At 44.7% G+C, this 25,282-nt stretch overlaps 1 protein-coding gene across 4 annotated transcripts in view; it reads right to left on the bottom strand.

The window, feature by feature from the left end:
• Window positions 1-1,313: 1,313 nt before the first annotated feature.
• Window positions 1,314-25,282, bottom strand: part of CTIF (cap binding complex dependent translation initiation factor) — an 856,085-nt gene continuing 832,116 nt past the window's right edge. For 3 of the 4 annotated variants that reach the window (XM_086960364.1, XM_086960367.1, XM_086960365.1), the window contains 2 exons: window positions 9,809-9,862; window positions 2,445-4,248 (listed from right to left, as the gene is read on the bottom strand). In XM_086960364.1, the coding sequence (XP_086816490.1) occupies window positions 4,033-4,248; window positions 9,809-9,862 (270 nt within the window). In that variant the 3' untranslated portion in view covers window positions 2,445-4,032. Of the gene's footprint in view, window positions 4,249-9,808; window positions 9,863-25,282 lie in introns of all 4 variants that reach the window. The other variant, XM_086960366.1, reaches the window with a different exon arrangement.

The raw sequence follows: 25,282 nt of genomic DNA, 5'->3' as shown, positions 1-25,282 counted from the left end.
AATCTGAATTTATTCTGTGTTAATATATTGCAGACACGTAGAATGCGAGTATATGCTGGCTTTTCCTAATAAAACATGTGCAGAATTAGCACACTGTTGAAACTATGCATGAAAGCATTTTGAAAATCGCGGATATTTCATTAAAAACCTTTTTCCTGCCCAAGAAAAATATTTTTTGATAGGAAGCCTACCTTTCCGTCACACTGTAGGTGAAAATCTTAATAGTTGTGCATTTACCAAACCAGCTATATCTGACTCATGTAGATAAAGATTGGAAAATATTTCAAATGTCGTTAATTACTCACAAAGTTACGACTCTGCAGGTATAGGTCTCATTTCAACTGTCGGAATACCAACTACCCTAACCCAACCTTTAGTGTCACTTAAAAGTGTGAAAACATCTGCACACTGACCTTGTTACATGACAGAATATAAAGAAATTATCTACTCATGCTACGCTTTGAACTTGGGGTCCTCCGCTTAGCATATCAAACCAATTTCCAACATTCATGGCAACCACTTTGGTAGCAGTCCTGCAGACTAACTTTCACTCTGCCCGTCACCAATGTCATTGTGATCTTGAGGTTAGGTCTCTCTGTAGCTTAGTGACAAGTCCATTCCCTCTCTCTCTCTATTCACTTAGAGAAGTCACACCCCATTGAGAGTTGGAGAGCAGAGGTAAATGAAATATTAAGATAACATCTATAATCTTTCCGGGCATATAAAGCATAAAGGCCATTAAGAAAGGGATGACTGTCAATGAGTTCTGGACTAAAATAAGGCAATAGCTAAAGAGGATCCCAAATCTCTAGCCCATGACTCCTTGGGGATGGGCGGGGGGTGGGGGAGATTGGCGGGGGAGGACAGGTGTGATAGAAAGCGATGAGCTTCCTATAGTTGAAAACTAAAACCAATAAAGCTTTATTGATGGGCCTTAAACAGATACAGTTGAACTACACATCAATGTTACTCACTACCTGAATGATGGCGCAAAGTGGTATGTTACTAGTTATCAAGTAGAATTTAGGACTGATATTGTGGTAGTTTTATCAAGTTAGATTTAAAGAGCATCCCAAACCCATTCAAGAGACAGACCAGTGACAACACTTGCATCCTCTGCAACTCTGCCATTTCTTAATACTGTCTTAGGCTTCATTGGACAGACACTACTAAGGGATTGGTGACTTAAGGAACAATGCACCAGGTACCAAGAAAAGTCATCAAATCACGACTCATTTCCAGGAGAGTTCGGTGAAGTACTGTCACGCTTTGGCATTCTTCGGGCAGGAACATTTAAGAAACAAGCCACTTCAAAGCATGCTAAAATAAGATTTTAAATAGTTATCTTCAGAAGGCAAACTAATGTTAGTATGCACGGGACATTAATTATAATAGCAACGATGCCGGTCTATCTCCAAAAAATATAACATTGAAGATTTTCTATTCAAAACTGACCTCAGCCAGCAAACAATACATTCATACAATGCTTTAGATTACTGACCAGAAACAAAGTCAAACGTGAAAGGGAAGAAACAAATATATATATGTGTGTGTGTCGCCTCCAGTCCACGGGCAACCTGACCTCACTCTAGGTGCAAATAGCCATTTCGGCGAAGGCACTTCGACTTGGCAAGACATTATGCAGAAAGCTCCACAGTTTCACACACCTGTCTGCTGCACTTCCAGTGAACTTTTCAAACAAAGTAGAAAGACTTACAGAGAATGACCGCGCATGCGGATGTAAAATGCACCTTTTTATACGGAGACATAAGCAATTGGGTTTTCGATTGGCAAGACTCGCGGCGCAAAAAAGGAACTTAGATGCATAACTTCACCTTCTCTAGTCCTCCGAGCCAACGTCCGCGCTGAAGTATGCATGCACCCAAAATCGCATATTTATCTTTGCACGTCAAAGAGCCCGTTGTCGGCCTTTTACAAACCAAACACTTCCCCCTCTTTACCTTTGTGCGTGAATTCATTTTCTCGCTCTAGGTTTCCTCTGGGGGTGTGTCCGTCGTGCGAGCAGCCCTCTGTGTACACTTCATGGTGTGCCTCGGCGGCAGAACAAATGTATCCTCGGTAATTCAAACACAATAAGGTTATGAAAACAAACTCTACTAATAAATATCGGCCTAGAGGGCTAGTTCCTCGTGGTTTAAAAACGTGAAGGCCCGCGCCTCCTTTTCTAATTTGGCGCCGTGACATGTCCGTATGTGTACTTGTGAGAGGCCACGGAGAGAGGTGATTATTAATGTTAATTCACTGTGACTGGGCAGTCACACACCCTCCATGCAGCTAAAAGTTAATAACAAATGACATCTGAGTTACAATAAATAAATTCATACGCTTAATGAAATGAAGCGGCATGGGTGGAGCGGGGTGGTGGGTTTAGGTGGTATACCAAACAGTGATTACAAGGCCACAAAATGTTACCCAATTCCTGCTTTTTTTTTTTTTAAACTTAAACGATTTCTTAAATGGGTCTGCAGACGACCACAAACATCGTACCTTTGCCCTGAACATGAACAGGAATACTGCATTCATGCTGGGGCCGCCCAAATCCAGGGTGACGTCCTGCGCAGAGCATACCGTCATTTCCGGTTCGTTGCTAGGTACTGCACTAACGTGACGTCATCACTGTGAGCCTCGCTTTACTTTAGCCTTTACGTGGCGTTAGAAATGACTGGCGTCAGTCAGGCGCTAACGGTTGTTAGTCTTTGGGAAAAGCGTAATATATAATTCAAGGGTATTGTGTTAGCTCCCTTGATTACAGACCTGCCTCAAGGAGGACTCATTTAGCAAGGGAATGACACCTTTCGCTCGCTCGGTTTCATGCTGCAAGCCTCCCCTCTACGGACTCGGTACGAAGGTCTGCAGCAGACCGTGGTGCTTTATTTAGTCTTTGCCATTTATGTCAATAACTGAAGCCATTTAACGTTCTCTCAGTTGCCTGACACAATTCTCAATTAATGACGTGTCGACCAGTTTTCTTTATTTGGGGGAGGGGGGGGGGCAGTCTTTTGAGAATTAGAGTACGACAGGCGGTTTGTCGTGGCGATAAAACTAATAAACCAAGGGTGATTAGGTGTCTGGACACCCAATTTTCCTACAATCCTCGTCGTCTACATCTTAACAGAGGGTAGTCAAATCTTTGTTTACTTCCCTTCTCTATAATATTAAACCCACCGTCTCTTTTAAAGAGATTTCTACAATTACGAGCCAATTACAGCCAAGAAAATACGTAAGAATCGTACTGATTACAGCTCGACCTCCAGCGTTTATACTGCAATACTGACTTTTCCCGGAATCCCAATTCCTGAGAAACACCATCCCGGGACAGAAGTTTTCAATTAGTATAATTTCCACTAGCTAAAGAGCATTGTGGGCTGTGTTGCTTCTAAAGTGGCTATACCCGGCTAAATGAGGGCCCGATCCCACCCATTCATTAGCTCGTCATCCTATGGGAATTTTGTTCAATGCAATTTTCCTTTCTTCCTGTTTACACAAAAAGAACAGTGCAAATAAAAAAAATCGAAACCTGTGCAAGGATCTAATCTAAAGTCTTGTCATGTCTCTTTCACACCAGACCCATTTTGACATGGGTGACCAGTCAATTATGAGTGTCTGGTGTGGAACGTGTCCTCTTTTGTATCCCCAAAAGACATCTGCTCTGTGTTTTCTCCTGCCGGTTGGGCACTGGAAGCCGGCACAATGGAGAGAAAACAATGCCAGCCTTGGCTTTTCACTCGCTTTCCAGGCCTCTTTATTCCTGCTTTTATGAGCCCAACAATGGCACTGCTGGAAGTGTGTGTTGCTGCACAAGCAATGGTTTAAATGAGAACAGTGGTGGCGCTTGTGTGTGTGGGGGATCACTGCGTACCCCTTCTGAACATATACTCAAGCATGCTCCTGGTGGATAATGGGAGGAGGGAGAGAGTATCTCCACATTTTCCAGTATATGTTCACTGTTCAGTTCCTTGCCTCAACCCCCAGCAGAGGTCACGCCATCGCCTCGCCTTCCACAATGGTCCTTCAAGCTGTCAGTTTCTGGATTGTCTTATTGTAGTACTGTGTGATGTGTGGCGTCAGGGGGTTCCAATGGTTGGCGTGCAGCTCGATGACCTCCAGGAGGAGGGACCGTGTCAGCATGGACTCCGATGGACACAGCATCTTGTCGCGTGCTACCGCCAACAATTCTGTCATCATATCCGGCAGCTGCTCCTCCAACAGACGGCCTGTGCTCTGCAGCTGCCAAAAGAGGAAGGTCATAAGTCGTGTGTTAAAGTTCAAGTCAGCAGACAGACATTTTGCATATCTCTAAACAAAAAAAACTTGTCTTCTTCGGGCTGGTGGAATAACAGATGGGGGGGTTAATAAATGGACGTTTCAACCAGTCACAGAAGAACCAACAACATTTTCTAATGAGTTTGTAACTTCTGAACTAAGATTCATTATTGTACTAAAGAACTTTTGAAGAGACTTGAAATATGTATGTGTAAATAACAATGTGTAAGACATTTTGTATGTTTCTACATCAAAAGAAATGGGGTATTGCTAAGCCCTAGGCATACTTTGCCCTTTACCTCTTGTTCCTACTAAATTTTATTTGGAAGATGTAACCTATACCTTAGGTTTTGTAATATATTTTGTGTCCAACTCAAAAACATTTCCTTCAGGACATCTTAAATTTAAGCTAGCTGTCTTTTACCTTAATGCAAAGTTTTGCAATATAGGTCCAGTAGATGGGAACTATGCTGCTTTCAAGATCTCTGGGTAAGGTATATTTGCTTGAAATGAATCTAAAAATAAATAATTTACATAGCTACTGGTTATCTGGAAATTAGTCCTGGAGCCACCACTCTTGGACCTACATTGAATATCCGCGGCTTAATGTGATAGACGTGTGAAAGCAAATATGGAGATGGCCTCAAGCAACCCTGAGATGCTCACTTCGTCTTCAATATGTTCCCCACTACTGTGACTCTTAGTTGCAAAGGAGTTTTGGTACCTCTAGCTAGATTTGCACCACTGAAAATATTTGTGAATAAGGTAAACTTATCTGGGGTAAATCCATTAAGAGGCATCACCTTATTTACTCAAGAACACTCTTTGTGAATTAGGTCTTTTAAGTCTTATGATATTGGTCACTGTTAGTTTTAGGGCCTGGATTAGCAACACAGCTGTCAACAAAGTTGTGGGATCAACAGATAAATAGCTTCAAGAAGCAATGCTGAAAGAAGAGGGGCTTAGGCTCCTCCCAAATGTTGACTGCCTTGAGTAGAGATTTTGATTGGGCATCAATTGTGTAACTCCGCTGAAAAAGGGTACTTGTAGTGCATTTTCTGCCCTGAAGAAAACGACAGCCGTGTGTTTATTTTTGCATCGTGCTTTCACTAAGTGAAAATCCAATAGGACCAAGGCAGCGGAGTCACCTTCATTCAACCGACTACATATAGTCTCTGTGACAACAAGAAGAGCAGATTCGGTGCTATGCCGAGGACGAAACCAGTGTTGGGAAGGGTCGAATATATTGTGCTCCTCTATGTATCTGGACAAGATGGAATTAACATGTGCCTCCACCACCTTAGCCATAAACGGCAGTTGGGAAATGGGGCGATAGTTACCAGGGTCGTCCGAGTCAAGTGAGGGTTTTTTTAGTAGTGGAATGATTTTAGCATGTTTCCACGCCCTTGGAACGGAGGTTAATTTCAATGACAAATTGGCCAATTCAAGGGCCACAGGGGCAATAGATGGTAAGGACTGATGAAAATAGGATGCCGCCATTGGATCCGCAGGCGAGCCAGATTTGATTTTTACACTTAGCGTCTCGAACTCCTGAAGCGACAGCAATGGAAAACACAACAGGCCCCCACTCGGCTCAGTATCTGACCCTCTCAACAAAGCATCTTCATTTGGGGGACTACCTGTAGAGAGGCCCTGATAGATCCGCTCCACTTTCTCCACAAAGTGATGAGCTAAGACCTCACAGTGATGGTTTGAGGCTACAGGGGAAGTATTAAGCAGACCTGCGCTCTTCATATGCACTTTAGATTGTATTGTACTTGTTCTTTAAAATATTGTTTGCTTATTTTTAGATATATTATATGTGATGGTATTTCCTGATGAAGACACTCCTGTGTCGAAACGCGTCGATTGAAATCCGTCCTTTCTCTTTACACTAATTTGGATACAGTGAAGCGGTAAGGGGTTGACCAGCTTTTCTGGTCAGAGCCTGCCTTGTACCTGTTGCACCGTCCTCGTACTCCGGAGTACGAGGACGGTGCAACAGGTACACTCCTGGAAGCATTGGCTGCAAAATCTAAGCGCATATATGAGAAGGGAATCCCCTCTCACACTTAGAGAAACACCTTAGTGAGTGTAACACATAGCCTGGATTACACTCCTTTTTATCCTGCACTACTCTATTTTAAAAAGGTCCTGAGGAAAGCCAGATTTAGTTTAAGGCACTGGCTGAAACATGTCGACCAACTGATGGATGTAGAAGGTAGTAACTCGCCTCCCTTAAACATCCCCAAGCCTTATTTTAACCGCTGACGGGGGCCCAGTTATTAAAATTTAATTTACCCTCTGGTACTGGGACCCTCGCCAAGCCGTTTTAACTCGCACTTCACTTTACACCTCACACTGCACTCTCAGTAAAATACCAGCTCCGCTGTAATCAGGTGTCGCAGCACACCCGGGACACATTAGGTGTCACTGGGTGGGCCCGATGATGAAGCATGCCACCAACTAGGTTGGTGGGTGAGGGCTTCATGAACTCACCAACGATGTGCCCATGACAAATCTAATCAGAGTCCTAACAATATTGGTCATATTTAAGCTAGTCTCTTTTGATAACACATACAAACTACGGGGACTCGGACTAGCTTTCTAGTCCTCTCTCTCTCTCTTGATACGGGCACAAATGTAGCATTGCCCACAAATGTAGATTAGCCACTCCGCCTAAGTGCGCGAATGGCGCTCCGGAATGGGATGATGTGAAGATCTGGGGAAAATGGCTCGATTACTATGGACTGTATCTGAGGGATCTACTACAATGAGTAGAATAACCAAAGCACATGATATTCTGATGACTGCTGTGGGTGGTGGGTCATAGTTCTATGTTGTTTCGTGTATGTTGCTTATCATAAACAAAATGGTGCATTAAGATAATATCACAATGAAAATGTCTTGCGACTATTAAGAGTTATTTTTCCGGAGTAAAGTAATTGCTACATGCAAGATGAGGCAGTAAACAGTGTTTTTCTAATGTCAGTTTTTCTGTAATGTGATAATAAATTGAAATTTGACCTTTGCACTCTAGTAATAAATGTGCGTATATACTCAATGAATCCAGTCAAATACACCCATGAGGTAGTTTAATTGCCATTCTTGGTCTGCTCAAGTTCGACCCATGCATAGCTCAGTTATGCCCTGTACCATTCTATGTTTCTGCTTAAAGCTATGCTCATATGGCCATGGTAGTGCTCAATTATGCTCCACATCCCTGCTGTACACTCCCCTGATGTAGCCAAATTAAGCCATATGGATCAACAAAATTACTATTTGTTTCATCATAAATGGAGTGCACACCGCTAGCCCCTCCCCCCCCCCGAGCTAGGAGCTGACTAGCTCGGATCCCGCACCCACGCGCCTTGAGAGGTATCAACCTGAGAACACTTGGCAGCCTGCACAGCAAACCCCTGACTGACCTACACTCTGCTGACGAGGAACAACAATTCCGAAACACCGGTGTCCAGAGTTGGTGCTGCAAACTTGCTTGAATACACGAACTTTCGAAAATAGCGCACTCGCTATAAAACTGCATCTACCGTGATGCTCCTGGGGTTAACCCGCTGGTGGGTGGGAGTTGGAGTGCGACCCATGACTTCCAGTTAAATGGCTCCCTCGAGCTAGGAGCTGACGAGCTCGGATCCCGCACCCACGCGCCTTGAGAGGTATCAACCTGAGAACACTTGGCAGCCTGCACAGCAAACCCCTGACTGACCTACACTCTGCTGACGAGGAACAACAATTCCGAAACACCGGTGTCCAGAGTTGGTGCTGCAGACTTGCTTGAATACACGAACTTTCGAAAATAGCGCACTCGCTATAAAACTGCATCTACCGTGATGCTCCTGGGGTTAACCCGCTGGTGGGTGGAGTTGGAGTGCGACCCATGACTTCCAGTTAAATGGCTCCCTCGAGCTAGGAGCTGACGAGCTCGGATCCCGCACCCACGCGCTTTGAGAGGTATCAACCTGAGAACACTTGGCAGCCTGCACAGCAAACCCCTGACTGACCTACACTCTGCTGACGAGGAACAACAATTCTCCCGTCACGTACGTAGCGGTCAGTTATTACCAGCCGCTCAGCTCAATCCTGTCACTGATGTGGCTCAGAAATGTGCAGGATGCATCCTCAATATGGCCTGTGGCTCTGCAGTAATGCGCATCTTTTGCTTATCAAGTGTCCCCTTTGGTGTAGTTCAATATTGCATGCAGCTGTTCACATCTTACAATCACAGTTAGGCTCAATTAGGCTGCCATGTAGTTGGTGCTGCTGTTGACACCTCCCCTTGGTCTACATGTCCAGTAGATCTAACCTACTGAGGCTAAAGTCATACTGACCCTGTGGGCCAGGAGACGGTGCAAGAGCTTCAGCATGGTGCTTTCAGCCTTCGCCCCTTGCTACATTGACCAATACTGCACTCCGGTTACCGGGATTTAGTGCAGGCCACAAGGCACTACTCACATCCAGGCTGCCGTCCCGTCAAAGAGAGCCTTTCCTTGGATTTTTGAGCAGGATACTGAGCAGGCTACGGATGCAGACATAAGGTCAGATGTAGGTAAATCTGAAATACCGATTTCCTAATAGCGAATTTTACTGATTCACTATTAAGAAATCGGTATTTCCTATGTAGGTAAAGATTCAGTAAAAAATACAGAATCCTTAATATTCCTTATTACTGAATCGGTAATTGAGATCGGTAATAAGGAATACCTACCCATTAATTTCTATGGGCTTGGAGGCCCATAGGAATGAATGTGAAGACACTCACAATCAGCGATTCGGTATTACCGAATCGCTAACAGCGGAAGCATTTTCAAGGGTGCCAGGGTGTCAAAAGGACACCCTGTTGCACCCCTGAAATGTGCATGTGTGCACATGTGGCACACATACATGCCCTAAGGGCATGAATGTGTGCCACATGGTACTAAACAAAAAAGTGTTTTTTGAAAGGAAATCGGTAATTACCACTACTTGAAGCTGGTGGTAATTACAGATTTCTTAAGGCTCAAAAGCACTCTTTAATGTGCTTCCTACATTGCATTTAAGGAATCGGCAAGAGCAATAAGTAATCAGTATTTACCGATTCCTTATTTACTGATTCCTTACCTACATTAGGAATGGCTAAATACCAGTCGGTAACGCTGAAATTTACTGAATTTCGGCGTTACCGACCGGTATTCAGCCACCTACATCTGGCCCATAGCTCCTAATGAGGGTGCGGCAGCAGTGGTAGGCCTAGCCCCATCAGCGCTCACTTTGCAGCTGCTTGGGTTAGCTGTACATCTGTATAAATAAGTCACCCGGCTTCAAACCTTCCCCCGCAAGAAATATCCTGGCAGGGACGTAGGCCAAACCTACGCCGGTCTACGAATAGTACATTGATCTCCTCACCACTTGCTTGTGCTTGTTGGGCGTTTTACTAGTCGATCCTGTGCATGAGGGCATTTTGTTGCATTGTTCTTTTGCACTGTAAAGCACCAAATATTAAGTATATGCTAGAACCGAGATTCCATACCTCCATCGAACAGCAAAGGACTGCATCCTCTTTCACATCCTGCGACTGCAACAACTGTGGATCAGGAAACAAAGGCAAACATTAAGACTCCAGTTCACGAGCAGTGAAAGACTGATCATATACTACTGGCATGTGATGTTATTTACTACATTGTCTTAAAACAGCAAACGCCACTTTCAGATATTTGGTTCGATAATGTTCTTAGGTTTCGGACAGCAAGGCAGACCTTACAATGCGGGGATTGCATCACTCGTTTGTGATAGTGGTCTGGAAGGAAATGACACAAGAGGAACTTGTTCAATATTTTAAACAAATAATTCTTGGATGAGCCAAATGTCTACAGGGCCGTGGGTCCTTCTTCGGAGCTGTCATTGGTAAACATAATTCAAATTGTGTCTCTCCTTTCTTTGGGAGTTATATTTTGAGTGATGATTTGGGGAACATTGCTTGAATGGTAACTGGGGCCATCGTGTGTATTCATTCATGTGCTGTCCAGGTCAGCCTAAAATAACATCTACCTTCCTGATGAAGTCCATGTAACTTGGGGAGCAGGAGTGTGATGGGGTGGGATGACTGGGTAACAGTAACTAATCTATTCACTGTGTTGAAGGATCCAATCAAAAGAGCAATGGCTTACTTTAGGGAAACTGTTTTGAGAGAGAAGGACATTTATATTAAAAGGTATTAATTTCTTCGCCTTCCGTAGAAACAAAAGGCTAAAAGAGCAGCATGTGTTTACTTTCTCTGTGTTTGCCTGTGTATAGGGTGGGTATTGACTATGGTATGGTGCCTACCCCAGTATGCTCATCAAGGAAGTTTTGGAGGAACTGAAGAACAGATGCATAAGTCGAAGGGAGAACAGATTTTCTTTTTCAAATCGAGGAATTCTATCTCTGAAAGTTCTACAGTCTAAACATGGGTTATAAGTAGGACATTTTTTTGAGGACTAAATTAAGTGGTTCACTGCCAAAGGTATTAATATTTTTACAACTAAAGAGCGCAACCACTGAGGTACACCAGATTTTTCTTGCGGCAAAAGGGGGTCTATAATTACCCAAAAGGAGGTAAAACTATTGTCATTGGACAATGGTCGACGGAATGGGTATGAGGGGGCTTGCCAAAAGGGAAGTATTTGAAGGGAATGGGCAACTTAGCTTTTAATTAGTTACCCTTCCATCATTTTGTAGATGTAAAATGTGGTTTATTATTGGCACAACACAATAGAAACATGAATTGATGCTTCCACTGAAAGGATAGGTGAATAGTAGAAAAGTTATAGAGTAGTTTCTGCCTAATTATGCTTTGGTATAGTTTTACTTAGTTTTAAAACTAGGTCAATTATAAAAAAAAGTCAGTTTTGTCCACTTCAGGGCCATTTTCCATTTGTTCGCTCTGATTTTCTCTAGAGATTTCTAATAAAGCTTTGTACATCTCAAATACCCTTGGTATTCCATGGTACTTTGTCAAATTATTTAGTGATAATGGCAACTGTGAAGGAAAATTAAATTGCTTGTGCTAACACATAATTAATCTCTGTTGCTCTATGCACATACCAGATTCTGGACAGATTATAAACATTTGTATATGCCTTTACAAAGTTGGTTGGCTTTTCCTTCACTATAAAGGGACATGAGGTTTTTGCACCTGGCTGTCATCATCCCAACTATAAGTGTGATCAAGGTAAACAAAAGGCTGGGTCTCTCCTATTGGGTCCTATTCCTCTTGCACAACAGAATCTTCCGTCCCACCCCTTTCTCTTACCATCTACCAAAGGGCAGTGCTTCAGGATGTCTAATGAGCTACCCCTTTCTGACAAAGTATTTATTACATTTCTAAAGTGTGCCCAGTTGCAATTGATGGAGCAGGGTTTCGCAAAAATGAAACCTGCTCGGATCCTGTATCCCCATAATACATACTAACAGTAAGTAGATGAAGATAAATCTAACATGCACCCACAAACACAGGGGAATTGCTTTGCACACATTTTAAATTAACCCGTAATCACATTGCATTGTAATAACTATTGTGTTTTTGAAGAAACAAAGAAAACGCATTAGTAGGCAGCAAGGGCTTGCATGTCGCATTCTTGCTTCTAAAGTAATAGTTAATGCTGCTTGCTTGAATTATGCCGATGCAAGGTTAACGGAAGTACAGAACGGTGGGAGGTAAACAGTGATGGTTTTACTATCACATAATGTGCTGAGAGATGATGCCATTTTATTAAACTAAGCCGAAGTGGGAAGGGGATTGCTAGGAGCGAGTTTGTTCTGCCATGATGGAGAGTAAGAGACGCTGTGTGCAGAAGATGACATAAAGAAGTGAAGGCCAGTGAATGCATCGCCTGCCAATTACTGAACAGGAGCGTGAGACCGGAGACGCCCCAACAAAAGAACTGTGCTCTCTTAGTAAAATATTATCAATTGTTGCAAGTACATGAACATTTTAATAAAGTTATGAACCAGACCCTGGGAAAGTTTGTGTACAAAAGGAATAGTGAATAAAATGCAGAATCATAATGGTGTGACCGTACCACCTCCGCAGCCCATCAATCAGCGTACAAATTTGAGCGTAAAGACTACATTTTTAGGGATGGACATGTCAATGTAGACTATATATTTAGGGGTGGGGTTAGTCGGTAGCAGATTTTGCTGTTGGAAGGATGCTAGAGAGAGGGTAAAGTAAGATAATCCCCTATAATTCGGTTTCCCGAGAGGCGTAGCTGTTCTCATCTTATCATGTACCTGTCCAGATCATCCACACCTTCCTGACTATCCCTTTGGGAATCTTGGTCATCCCTTGGGATCAGGGGGTGGTTGTCCCAAATTTCCCTTCAGTCTATAAGGGTTGTACTTAGATTAGATGTCCTTTAAATTTTTGAATTCATGTATTTGAATTTGTACCTTTTGTCTCTCCATCTATCCATTTCATCAACAATGAATGATTTTGTATGTTTTTAGATTAATCTTTTGTCTCCCCATCTATCTATCTGTTAGGTATTATATTTTGTTTGGCATAATCGATTTTGCTGAACCCTTATGTCTCTTACTCTATCCACTCCTTCATTGTACAATGTCATTGATAGTTTGAGTCAAGATCTATGTACTGAACTGTCATTCCATGAGATTTGTTGTTTATTTCTGTAATTGTGGCCTGATGCATTATGAGCATTTGCATTGAAATCTTGGATAAAATTCATGTATTAACCCTATCAAGAGTCTGAATTATTTGAACAAATGTTTAGTCAGACTAGTCTTATCATTGCCATAAACTATTCAAGTAATTGATCCATCAATCAAGTATTTAAAGAGTTGATAAATAAATAGTTAATTAGGGGTCTCTAGTTGGCAGAGGTAGTTTCCTTTGTCCAAATAGGGACCCTTGCTTCTAGTCAGGGTAAGGGGGCTACACTCTTAAATAACCCCCACTCATCCCCTTGGTAGCGTGGCGCGAGAAGGCAGGCTTATCTCAGAGGCAGTGTGTAAAGCATTTGTGAACACATACAGTAATACAGTGAAAACACTACAAATGAACACCACAGTTTAGAAAAATAAGTAATCTTTAGTAGACTCAACACAAGACCAAACGACAAAAATAAACAAGACTGTAATCAAAAATAGACTTTAAAATGGTAAAAAAATAGCTTATTTCAATGTAATTGGTAAGTGCAACACTTTAATCTCAAAGTACCCTGGATGCGTCATGCAAAACAAACAAAAGGGTTGCAGGGAAGTTGCACTCCCCGTTCCTTACACTCAGGGGAGTAGGTTCCTTACTGCTGCGCAGGGGAGTTGATGCTCGCTTCCTTACAGTGTGGGGAGTTGGTGCGCCGGTTTCTAACTGTGATCCGGTGCGATGTGACAAGATAACGCCTCAATGCGATGCGACGATCCAGTGCGACAAAATGGCGTATTTTACTAAATGGGACAACGTGGATGCGATGCGTGCATGCCCAACGGCCGTGCAGCGAACTCTGTAACTTCAGAGCCGCGACATGGCCGGCGACGCGCTTCTACGGGGATGCGACGACAACCTCTGCGGCAGTGACACGCTTTTCCGGTGATGTGACACGCTCCTCTCGGCGATGCGATGACAACCAGCTGCAGCGGCACGCTTCTTCAGCGATGCAATGGCAACTGCTGCGGCGGCGACGCGCTTCTCCTCGTTGCGTCACGTTTCCAGCTCCCAGCAACACGCAGTCTTCTCGGAGGGCCCAAACAACGGCAGGCACCTCTCTGCAGGCAGAATCCCCAGCAAGGGAATTCAGGGGAGCTGGTGGTGAAGTCTGTGTGTCCCTGAGACTTCAGAACAGGAGGCAAGCATAATTGAAGCCCTTGGAGATCCTTCTTCAAGATTGCCAAAGTACACACACAGTTCCTTTTCTCCTTTACTTGGCAATAAAGCAAACACTGCAGGCCAACCCCAACTGCATAGGGGCAGTCTCCTCCTTCAGTTTCCTTAGTTCCTCTACTTGGCAAAGGGTCGTCTTGATTCCTAGAAGTGATCTAAAGTTCTGGGGTCTGGGTCCCTTTTTTTATACACACAAATACTTTGTCTCTGAAGGCAGAGAGTGTCTGTACCTAGTCCAAACCAGTTCTGGGTGCATTCTGCCAGTGCATAACTTCTTCATTTTTCAGTGTGGGCCAGGGTCATCAGACGCACCACAGGGGTTGAGCCAGCATTGTGGAAGGCAGGCACAGCCCTATTCAGGTGCTACTCCTCCCACCACTCTCAATGCAGATAGGTCTATTCAGCCCAGTGCTGACTCGCCCTGCCTCCTGGAGCCACCCCAGCCCCCGTCACTCACAAACCAGACATGGAATACACAACCTAGTAGAGCCAGGCTGGATGGTTAGACAAGAAAATACCTAACTTCTAAAAGTGGTATTTTCAAACACAAAATATTAAAACCAACTTCACTAAAAGATGTATTTTATCATTCTGAGTTCAGTCATACTAAATTCATTTTTCTACCATGTTTCCCCGGTCAGTTAGGATTATAAGATGTTATAATCAAACTGCCCATTCTGGCCTATGGGAACAGGTAGCCTTGCAATAGTGAAAAACGAAATTGGTTGTAATTCACTATCAGGATATACCACCCACATTAGGGCAGGTCCTACCTTTTACATACAATGCGCCCTGCCCATGGGGGTACCTTGGGCCTACCTTAGGGGTGGCTAACATGTAGAAAAGGGAAGGTTTAGGGACTGGCAAAGGTGTGCACTTGCCAAGTCGATATGGCAGCCCCAGGCTGCACACAGGCTCTGCAATGGCAGGCCTGAGTCACATTTTACAGGCTGGTTCTGTGGGTGTCAGAACCAGTGCTGCAAGCCCACCAGCAGCATTTGATTTACAGGCCCAGGGCACTTTATTTACAGGCCCTGGGCACTTATGACACACTGTACTGGGGTCTGGCAAGTATGGAGTCAAGAAATCCGTTACATCAATTTACAATAGAGATCATGTGCACTTTAGCACTGACCAGCAGTGGTTAAGTGTCCAGAGTCATAAAACCACCAACAACAGGTCAGAAAATTACAGGAGGAAGGCAAAAGGTTCAGGGATGACCCTGCAAAAAAGGGCCAAGTCCAACAGGAATGATATAGACTAATACTCAAAACAAATTGACCCCCGGCACAATCAGGGATTTTTCTGGGCTGAATGTGTATGGGCCAATGCAGTGATTTGTTGTGTATTAATCCCTGATCAATGGGTATTATTGGCGCCGGATCACCATCCTCCTCACAATAATGCCTGGATCCCCCAGCCGGGCTGCCATCTTGTGCCACGTGAAACCAGAGACACCCAAATGGATCTCACTTTGCTTTTGTAATTAATACTGTGAGCCGAACTGGAGGATGTACATCACAAGATATCCACTTCAGCATCTGCAAAATCTTATTTTCAAGGTTTACGTTATTTAGTCATGTATTTCCTCACACTGCTATGATTGTGTAGTGACTGCTTTCCTTGAGAGCAGTCTAAAGCTCTTCCTATTTCCCTATAAATGCACTCAGCAATGACTATAAGCTTGCAACCCCTAACCTGATCAGCTGACCTTGCTGGGTTAGCTGTTGCCTAGCAGCAGACAGACTGCTTCTGGTGACTTTCAAAAGTACCATCTCAAATGCAAATATCACAACTAGTTATGCCACAATTTTGCATCCTAGTATTGTATGCTATCTCAGAAAGCATCCTCTAGAACATATTACTAAAATCATGCATGGAACACCGACCTTTTATAAAAGCTTCTCATGTTGCCCCTCGGTTTTTTATCTTTAAATGGCCCTCTTTTCTTTCCATCCTCTGCATGTCTCTTCTGTTTTAGCACAATCTACTCCAAGTCACACACACGTTTTCCATAATCTCTATTAATGTATTCCTCCAAAATTCCTACAAATAATTTTCAAGATGGCATCCTTTCATTCTTTGAAATTCATACTCCTAACAATACCTAATAGCCCAGATTTTACCCCCACCAACCATCAGCATGAACTCAACCCGCTCCAGCTATTAATCACACATAACGCATATTAATTTGATCTATTACAAAGAAACTGGGGTAAATGCATGGAATGGTCTGCTTGAGTGCTTAAAACTCATATTAATAACCAGTAACACAGGCCTAACTCCTAATCTTCAGTACCAGAGCAGCCTGCTGCCCAGGGGAAAGCGCTTCAGTGTCTTGTCTGGGATAAGCGCTATAAAAAAATGCAATTACAATACAATATAATAATCCTTGACATTCTTTTCAAATAATTTACAAGTTATGCCTCCTTTGACTAGAAATATTCATGAGTATGTCTGCTCAGAGTTAATTCTTCTATTATTAATATGCAATAACATCTTGTTTGTATACTGCTGTTTAAAATGGAGGCTCATGTCCTTTAGCTTCCCTGTGCTCTGGGTTCCATGCTGGGCATTAAGGAGAATTAATCAAGCCTTCCTACTTTATGTTTGACCCTGGGCACCATCTTTGTGAGGGTCAACTAGCACTTTCCAACATCTCAACCATCCACATTTATCATTCATTTATTTTACTTACATTTTTTCTATAAAATTAAACATACAGAGCACAGCAAAAGATCTCTTTGACATTGAACCGAACTGATATATTGGGGGAGAGGGCCTTTTTTACCAAGGCAAATATGTTACATGCAAATAAGGTTAAAAGCACTATATCTGCTGTCAGTGCGCATTTTCATAATGCACGCTCAGTAACAAACTTCGAGGGCCATGGCTCAGCAAAAAAAAAAAAAAAGTAGTTCACATTTAAGAGACATTGACAGAGCCAAGCAGACAAAAACATTTTAATAGCGCAGCGCAAAACCTTGAGTTTGCCATTACTTTATTGAATAAAATAAGCACCCAATGAACCCTGCTGGTTTGATCTGTTCTGCAAAAAAAGAGTACATGCTCCATTGAAAGTATAAAGCTGAATGCATGCACCGCAAACATGCCAGGACAATTGGACATAGCTGGGCTGGTATCAATAGAGGAGGATGAAATGAATGGCCTCTGGAAAAGAAAGCACTTCCTTTGAATAACAAAACAAATCCACATACAAAAGTTATTTAAACTACAACAATGACCCATATCCTGCACTTCAGTACATTATCAACACACCAAAACAATGGCATGCTCACAATTACATATGTAACCACTAAGAAAGGGTATGTTAAAGAAATTTAACCTCTGTAAAGCCGGTGGGTTCATTTAACTGGCATCATTGAGTCAATATGGATGGCAAAGGATTTTGAAAAAGACTGCTTTATTTGTTAAGTAAATACAACTCAAAACGCAGCATAAAAAATGTGTGTTTTAAAATCAAGCCAAAGAGGCTGCAAACTAACATCTGAAACATTTCCTCAACAAGTAATCGAAACCATAAAACACTTTAGAAAATCTGCAGAAAGTATTAGTTAGGAACGCAGATCTGTGCAAACGCCAGTGTCCCCGATTTATTACAGCGTTTGCTTAGCATTGGAAGTAAAACCAGTTTTTTGGGTCTGTGTGTTGCGTGGTGTGTGCGTGTGTCACAGTGTTGGCTGTTGGATGTACTGGAGCGTTCCATTGGGAGGATAGTGCAGCATCTGTGTGCTGAGCATAAAGACGCGGAGCGGCTGCTCAGGTTCCTGGGCACAGTGTTGCTCCAGTATTGACGAGTCTGGTATTAAGTGTGTCCACTGATGGCTAGTGAGCTGTAAGTGCTTGTAAGTGGCACAAGTGGGAGCAAAGATAGGATCTGACAGTGGCGCGCCAAGCAGTAGACAATGCCAACACAGTAAGCATTCATTGAACATCATTAGTCCAGGTTCTTCATGAGCGAGTTCTTCGCCAGCCCAGGGGCCCAATGAGAACAGGGCAGGGCAGGTCACCTGTCTGTATAATACACATGCCCTTACTGGAAAGTCTGCTTTAGGTGAATGTAAACAACCCTCTTTTCAGTGTTTTCTGGAAGCATGGATGGTCGCAGAGATATATTATTTGGTCATGGCGGATAGTCTAGAGTTTTGGTCTGCCAATGCAGGTTTTGTTGGGGGCTGAGACTTTGAGGAGCATCTTTGAGACTTTGGATTGGGATGATAAGCGCACATTGTCCTCAGTAAGTTGGATGGTCCTTTTCTATGTAACGAATGTGGGAGTATCCCGAGAGAAGAGTGCTCCTTCGCTACACCAGTAAAAACCAGAGGCGTCTTAAAGGGGCGTGCAGTCCTTCTAGAGATAATAAAGCTGCAGCGATGTTCCTGCCTTAATCCATTCCAGGCGGGAGGCTCTTTCATCCTCTAAAGGGTGTTCTCTAGGCAGTTAGGCGAGTCAATGATTCCATGAACATATGTAATGCTCCAGTGTATCCACTGGGGCAGCCATCCTCCTTGGAGAATGCAGAGTGTAGATTTCCCGTGGGGGGTTGATCTAGAATTTGCCCCCCCACCCCCTTAGTGACTGCAGCTCTCTGTCTCCCTGCACACAGCTGCTATGTCTTGGATGACCTCTACAAAGGCCTGCAATTGGACGATATGGTGTAGAGGCCAGCAGACAATGGAAGAGGAGTGACTGGCACTACACTTATGTCTCTGTGCCACCGGTTTTGAGAAGTACAGGCAGATTAAAAATAAAATAAAAACACGGTTGTGCCTGAGATCAGAGGCGAGGGGCACTCAACAGGTTTTTTGCTCCCAGAGCAGGAATTTTCCCCATCTACCCCCTGAACTACCTTTAATATACTGTATGTAAAAATAACCCCAAGTTTCCTTCCTCGTTTTCTGGGTTTACAATTTATAATTGTAGCCTTAGTTCTAACAATGTTTAAGAAAAACTAAACAAAATTTGAAACTTGCATGAAAACAAGTGGTCTTCAAGAAAGATAAGGAAGAATATGCTGTGCAGAAGCCAGAATGATGTATATGTCAAGTCCTGTACCTATAAGGTGCATAGCGGAGGGGACACAGGACGATACAAAAGGGGATGATGGACGGAGCGTTTGAGCAAATCAAACATTCACCCCCAGTCAACTGGCGCTCGACCTCGGATCTGAGTTCAAGTCTCGGTAATGACAATGAACATCCTGTGATTCTGGGCAAATCACTTAATCTCCCCGTGCCTAACAAAAATGAATGTGTCTCCTCATGTAAAGTAACTGGTGCTCATGTAAAGCGCTCTGATACCCGATTCGGATTCAGGTCAAGTTTGCGCTATATAAAACTCTGCAAAAAAAAAAAAAAAACAATCTGGGTTTAATCCATCACCATTCTTTAGCTCACTCCGCCACCCCAGTTCAGACATGGCCATATGAAAATCAGTCTGACCCTGTGCCTTATGGGAACAGTTCAGCCGAACTGCCAAGCCATGTCTTCCCTGGACTGGAAACAAGCCTCCTGGGACCGGTTTCGGGTTCATAACCCTCATCAGCCAGACTATCTTGAATCCAGTGGCAAAGTGAGCAAGGGACTCACGTCTGAGCATACCCTGCCAACTTAGGGTGAAGAAAGCGATGCAAAAGGGGATGATGAACGGAGCGTTTGAGCAAATCAAACACTCACCCCCAGTCAACTGATCTGGGTTTAATCCATCACCATTCTTTGGCTCACTCCGCCACCCCAGTTCAGACATGGCCATATGCAAATCAGTCTGACCCTGTGTCTCATGGGAACAGTCCAGCCCGAACTACCAAGCCATGTCTTCCCTGGACCGTAAACAAAGCATCCTGGGACCGGTTTCGGGTTCATAACTCTCATCAGCCAGGCTATCTTGAATCCAGTGTCAAAGTGAGCAAGGGACTCACGCCTTAGGGTTATGAACCCGAAACCGGTCCCAGGATGCTTGTTTCCGGTCCAGGGAAGACATGTATTGGCAGTTCGGGCTTGACTGTTCCCATGAGGCACAGGGTCAAGACTGATTTGCATATGGCCATGTCTGAACTGGGGTGGCTTGGTGAGCAAAATAACAATGGATTAAACCCAGATCTGTGACTGGGGGGGAATGTTTTGCCATTGTGCAACATTCCGTCCATCATCTTGTGTGTTTTGCTGTTCACCCTATGTGGGGAGGGTATGCCCAGACGTGGGTCCCTTGCTCACTAAGCCACTGGAGTCAAGCTATCCTGGCTGAAGATGGCTGATAGCCAGAAACCAGTCCTAGGATGCTTGATTCCGGTCCAGGGAAGACATGGCTTGGCAGTTCTTGCTGGACTGTTCCCATGAGGCACAAGGTCAAGACTGATTTGCATATGACCATGTCTGAACTAGGGTGGCTTGGTGAGCAAATTAACGATGGATTAAACCCAGATCTGTGACTGGGGGTGAATGTTTTGCCATTGTGCAACACTCCATCCATCATCTTGTGTGTTTTGTTGTTCAAACTATGTGGGAAGGGTATGCCCAGATGGGGGTCCCTTGCTCACTAAGCCACTGGAGTCAGCGTGATTGAATTCACTTTACCTCACTTTAGGAGTGGTACACACAAGGCTGGACCCTGTGTTTGTCCTGAAGAAAAGCATAGGGGAAGCTCGAAACATGTTGACATTCACTAGGGATCCCGGACTCATTGAAGCTAGGCACCCTAGAGACTCGCCCCATTTTTAAAATATACCAACAAGGAGCCAGAATAAAGTTATTTTGCCCAACAGTTAGGTACTTTTAACTCAATCCACTCCACAACACCACTGCACTACACATAGTTCCTCACTCTACAGTGCTCCTATGTAACTCTGCAAGTCGTACCTCGCCTCAACACGCAGCGGGTTGAGATGGCCCCTATGATGAAGCATGTCACCGTGGGGAAACCCTGGTAAGTGAGGGGACTCAAGAAACGACATTTTTCCTTTCATAGCAGATTTTCCGACCTAGGCTGAGCGAAAATCTCTCCCCCCCCCCCCCCTTTTTTTTCTTCTAGGTTCCTTATCCGAGATTTCGGATTTAAATGTTGAATGAAAATGTTTTTTGGCCTGAGTAGAGTTTGTAGAGTTCTGCTACTCAAAACTCAGTGAAGTGTTTAAAGAACAAGTTACTTACATTCTGTAACGCTTTTTCTGGTGGATACAGTATCTGCCTGTGGGTTCATTACTTTGTGAATATCCCCTGTGCCAGCAGCATTCAGAAATTTTTTGTAGCTCTCCACACTGCCGAGGACAACGTCACAGAAGCATGGCTCCACTCGCGGCTCCGCTGACGTCACCGGAGCTATAAGAGAGCCTCGTCGGCGTGATGACGTCAGTTCCAGCTTTTTTTTCCGTGCCTTCGAGGCACGTGTGAAATAAATGCAGCAATGCAAAAAGAGTAATACACTTCCATTGAAAGTAACAGATAGGAAATATCACCATTGCAGGTATACAAAGGTGGACAACGAGAACGCGAGTGGGTCAGTGAGGAATCCACAGGCAGTTGCTGTATCCACCAGAAAAAGCATTACCGAAGGTATGTAACTTGTTCTTCTGATGGATACATCTGCCAGTGGATTCCTCACCTTGTGAATAGAGCCCCACAGCAGTCACCACTCCCTGAGGGTGTCCACCCTTCTATACCAAAATGTCCTGTGGGACGGATCGCGCAAAGTGACCGTCCCTCCTCACCTCAGAATCTAAGCAGTAAAAGCTTTGCGAAAGTGTGGAGGGAGGCCCAAGTTGCTGCTCTACAAATGTCCTTCTTAGGAACACCCCTGGATAAGGCAGACAAAGAAGACTTTGCTCTAGTAGAGTGAGCTCTTATACCCTCTGGAGGATCCTTACCGGCCAAAGAGTAACAGATCTTGATGGACAAAATAATCCATCTGGAAAAGGTGCCCTTGTGCACTGCTCTGCCTTTCTTGCAGCCAATGAAGCCCATGAAGAGCTGGTCATCCACTCCAAAGTCTTTAGTCTTATTGAGGTAAAAACTCACCACCCTTTCGGGTCCAAGAGGTGAAGCCGCTCCTCCTCTTTGGAAGGGTGAGGGGGAGGACAGAAGGTAGGTAGGGTAATGGACTACCCCAGATGGAAGGGAGTTGCCATCTTAGGCAGAAAAGCAGCCCAGGTCCTGAGTACCATTCTATCCGCATGAATGGACAAGAAAGGGGGTTTCGAATTCAGAGCTTGAAGCTCACTTATCCTCCTTGCCGAGGTAATGGCAACAAGAAATACTGTTTTAAAAGACAGTAGTCTCAAGGGACACTTGTGCAAGGGCTCAAAGGGAGAACCCATCAGGTAGGTTAAGACAATATTTAAGTCCCATTAAGGCACAATAAAGGGAGGGGGCGGAAGCTTTTTAGTAAGGCCCTTAATGAACCTTAACACAACGGGCGACTTGAACAAAGGCAGCTGATCCGGCAAACAAATGAACGCAGACAAATCAGATAAATAGCCCTTCACAGTAGCCACAGCAAAGCCCTGCTGGGCTAGAGAAAGAGCAATAAAAGGATGTTGGATAAGCGAGCCCTCAAAGGGTCAATAGACTTCTCCAAACACCAATTGACAAATTTGGACCACCTATAGGAATAGATAGACTTGGTGGAGTGTCGCCTGGCCGAAACTATAACGTCCACCACGTCAGGTGGAAGAGAGAAAGAATTCAGGTTGCCCCGTTCAATCTCCAGGCATGAAGGTGTAAGCTCTGGAGGTGGGGGGGAGAGAACCTGTCCCAACGTCTGCGAGAGGAGGTCTGCCATGAGAGGGAGACGGAGCGGAGTGTGCAACGAGAGGGGAAGTGGATCTGTGTACCACACCCTTCTTGGCCAATCCGGAGCAATCAAAATGACTTGGGTCCGGTCTTGGCGAATCTTCCTCAGAACCCGAGGAATCAAGGGTATGGGAAGAAACGCGTAAAGGAGTCGAGAACCCCAACTCAACTAAAAGGCGTCTCCCAAATCTCCCCGCATCGGATACTGGAGACTGCAGAATAACCAGCTGTGAGCATTCTCGTGAGTGGCAAACATGTCCACCTGAGGAGTTCCCCCCCATCCGAAAGACGTAACGAACCACCTCCGGATGAAGCCTCCACTCGTAGTCGGCAGAGAACTGCCGACTGAGACTGTCTGCACGCACGTTCAGAACTCCGGCCAGATGATTTGCCATCAGACAAATATGATGGTCGTGAATCCAGGACCAGAGACGCAGAGCCTCTCTGCAGAGACAATGCGACCCCACTCCTCCCAGATTGACATACCACATTGCGGTAGTGTTGTCCGTCAGGACTTGAACCGACTGACCGGGAAGGGAGGAAGGCCTGGAGTGCCAAACGTTTAGCCCGCAACTTCAGAAGGTTGATATGAAGCAACCTTTCCTCTGGAGGCCAAAGACCCTTGATCTCCAGGTCCCCCAGATGAGCACTCACCCTAGAGTGGATACATCAGTTATCACTGTGGCCACTGATGGAGGCAGATGAAAGGGCTTTCCCTGAGACAGATTGCCCTCCACCAAGACAGATCCGCTGCAGCTTCTCTGGAGATCCTGACTGACTCCCTGAGATCTCCATTGTGCTGATACCACTGCTTGCAGAGGCACCACTGGAGTGCCCTCATGCGCCAACGTGCAAGGTTGACCAACAGAATGCAGGAAGCAAACAGACCGAGCAGACGAAGGACCTTCAGGGCTGGAACGACCGCTCCATTGTAGAATAAAGGGATAATTTCCTGAATGTCGAGAATCCTTTGTGGAGGTGGGAATGCTCGACACACAGTAGTGTCCTGTACCTCCCCTATGAACAGGTTGCGCTGAGAGGGCACCAGGTGAAACTTGGGCACGTTTATTGAGAAACCCAATTTGTACAACAGCTGGGTTGTCACTTGCAAATGATGAAGCACCTTCTCTGGCGACTCTGCTTTGAGCAGACAGTCGTCCAGATAGGGGAAAACCGGAATCCCCAATCTCCTGAGATGGGCTGCCACCACTGCCATCACCTTGGTGAGGACTCGAGGTGCAGTAGTAAGTCCAAACGGGAGAAGCGCAAACTGATAGTGTTGCGATCCTACCGTAAAACAGAGATACTTCTTGTGCGATTTCAGGATTGGAATATGAAAATACGCATCCTGCAAGTCGATGGACACCATCCAGTCTTCCTGTTGCAGTGCTTGAAGAACCTGCACAAGGGTGAGCATCTTGGACTTCTCCTGCTTCAGAAAAAGGTTCAAGATCCTAAGATCCAGTATTGGACGTAGCCTGCCATCCTTCTTGGGTATCAGGAAATACCTGGAGTAGCATACCTGACCCCTTTCCAGCTCCGGAACCACCTCTATCGCACCTTTTCTTAGTAATGTTAGGACTTCCTCCTGTAGGAGAAGAAGGTGGTCCTCCTAGCAAGACCCTTGGCAAGAAGGGTAATTTGGAGGGAATTCCAGAAAGGGAAGAGCATACCCATTTTCCACAAGATTTAGAACCCAAAGGTCCGTAGTGACCGATTCCCAATCTTGCCGAAAATGGGTAAGCCGACGCCCCACAGGACCAAAATGATCCAGAATGGCGGATCTAGTGCTGCTTTGCTGTGGGGTAGAGGAAGAGGAGGAGGGCTGACGACCTCGTGGACATCCTCTGTTCTTGCCTCTGTAGGTCTTATACAGAGGATTTTGCTGCTGCTGCTGCTTCTGAGGCTGCCTTTAGGTCCGAAAGGACGATCTTCCAAAACCTCTGTATCTCCTGTAATTGGAACCTCTAGGCTGCGCCTGAAGGCCCAGAGGCTTTGCGGTGGCCTTGCTGTCTTTGAACCTCTATAAGGCTGCATCTGCTTTTTTTCCAAACAGCCCAGAACCATCGAAAGGGTGGTCAAGAAGAGTTGCCTGCACATCAGGAGAGAACTCCGATGACTTGAGCCAAGCACTTCTTGTGGCAACAGAAGATCCTAGCAACAGAGTTCGCATTGTCCATACTACTCTATTACCTGGCGTGCAGCTGCTTGAGTGTCTGCCAAGACCTCATTAAAATTATGTCTATCCTCCTCAGACAATTTAGGAGCAAGCTGTTTTGCAGAGTCTATTAGAGCATGAATGTTACGACCCAAAAGACAGGTG

This window comes from Lissotriton vulgaris, chromosome 3_1 (genome assembly GCF_964263255.1).
Source record: "Lissotriton vulgaris chromosome 3_1, aLisVul1.2, whole genome shotgun sequence".
Taxonomy (NCBI): Eukaryota; Metazoa; Chordata; class Amphibia; order Caudata; family Salamandridae; genus Lissotriton; species Lissotriton vulgaris.
This window is presented reverse-complemented; position numbering and strand designations above follow the sequence as displayed.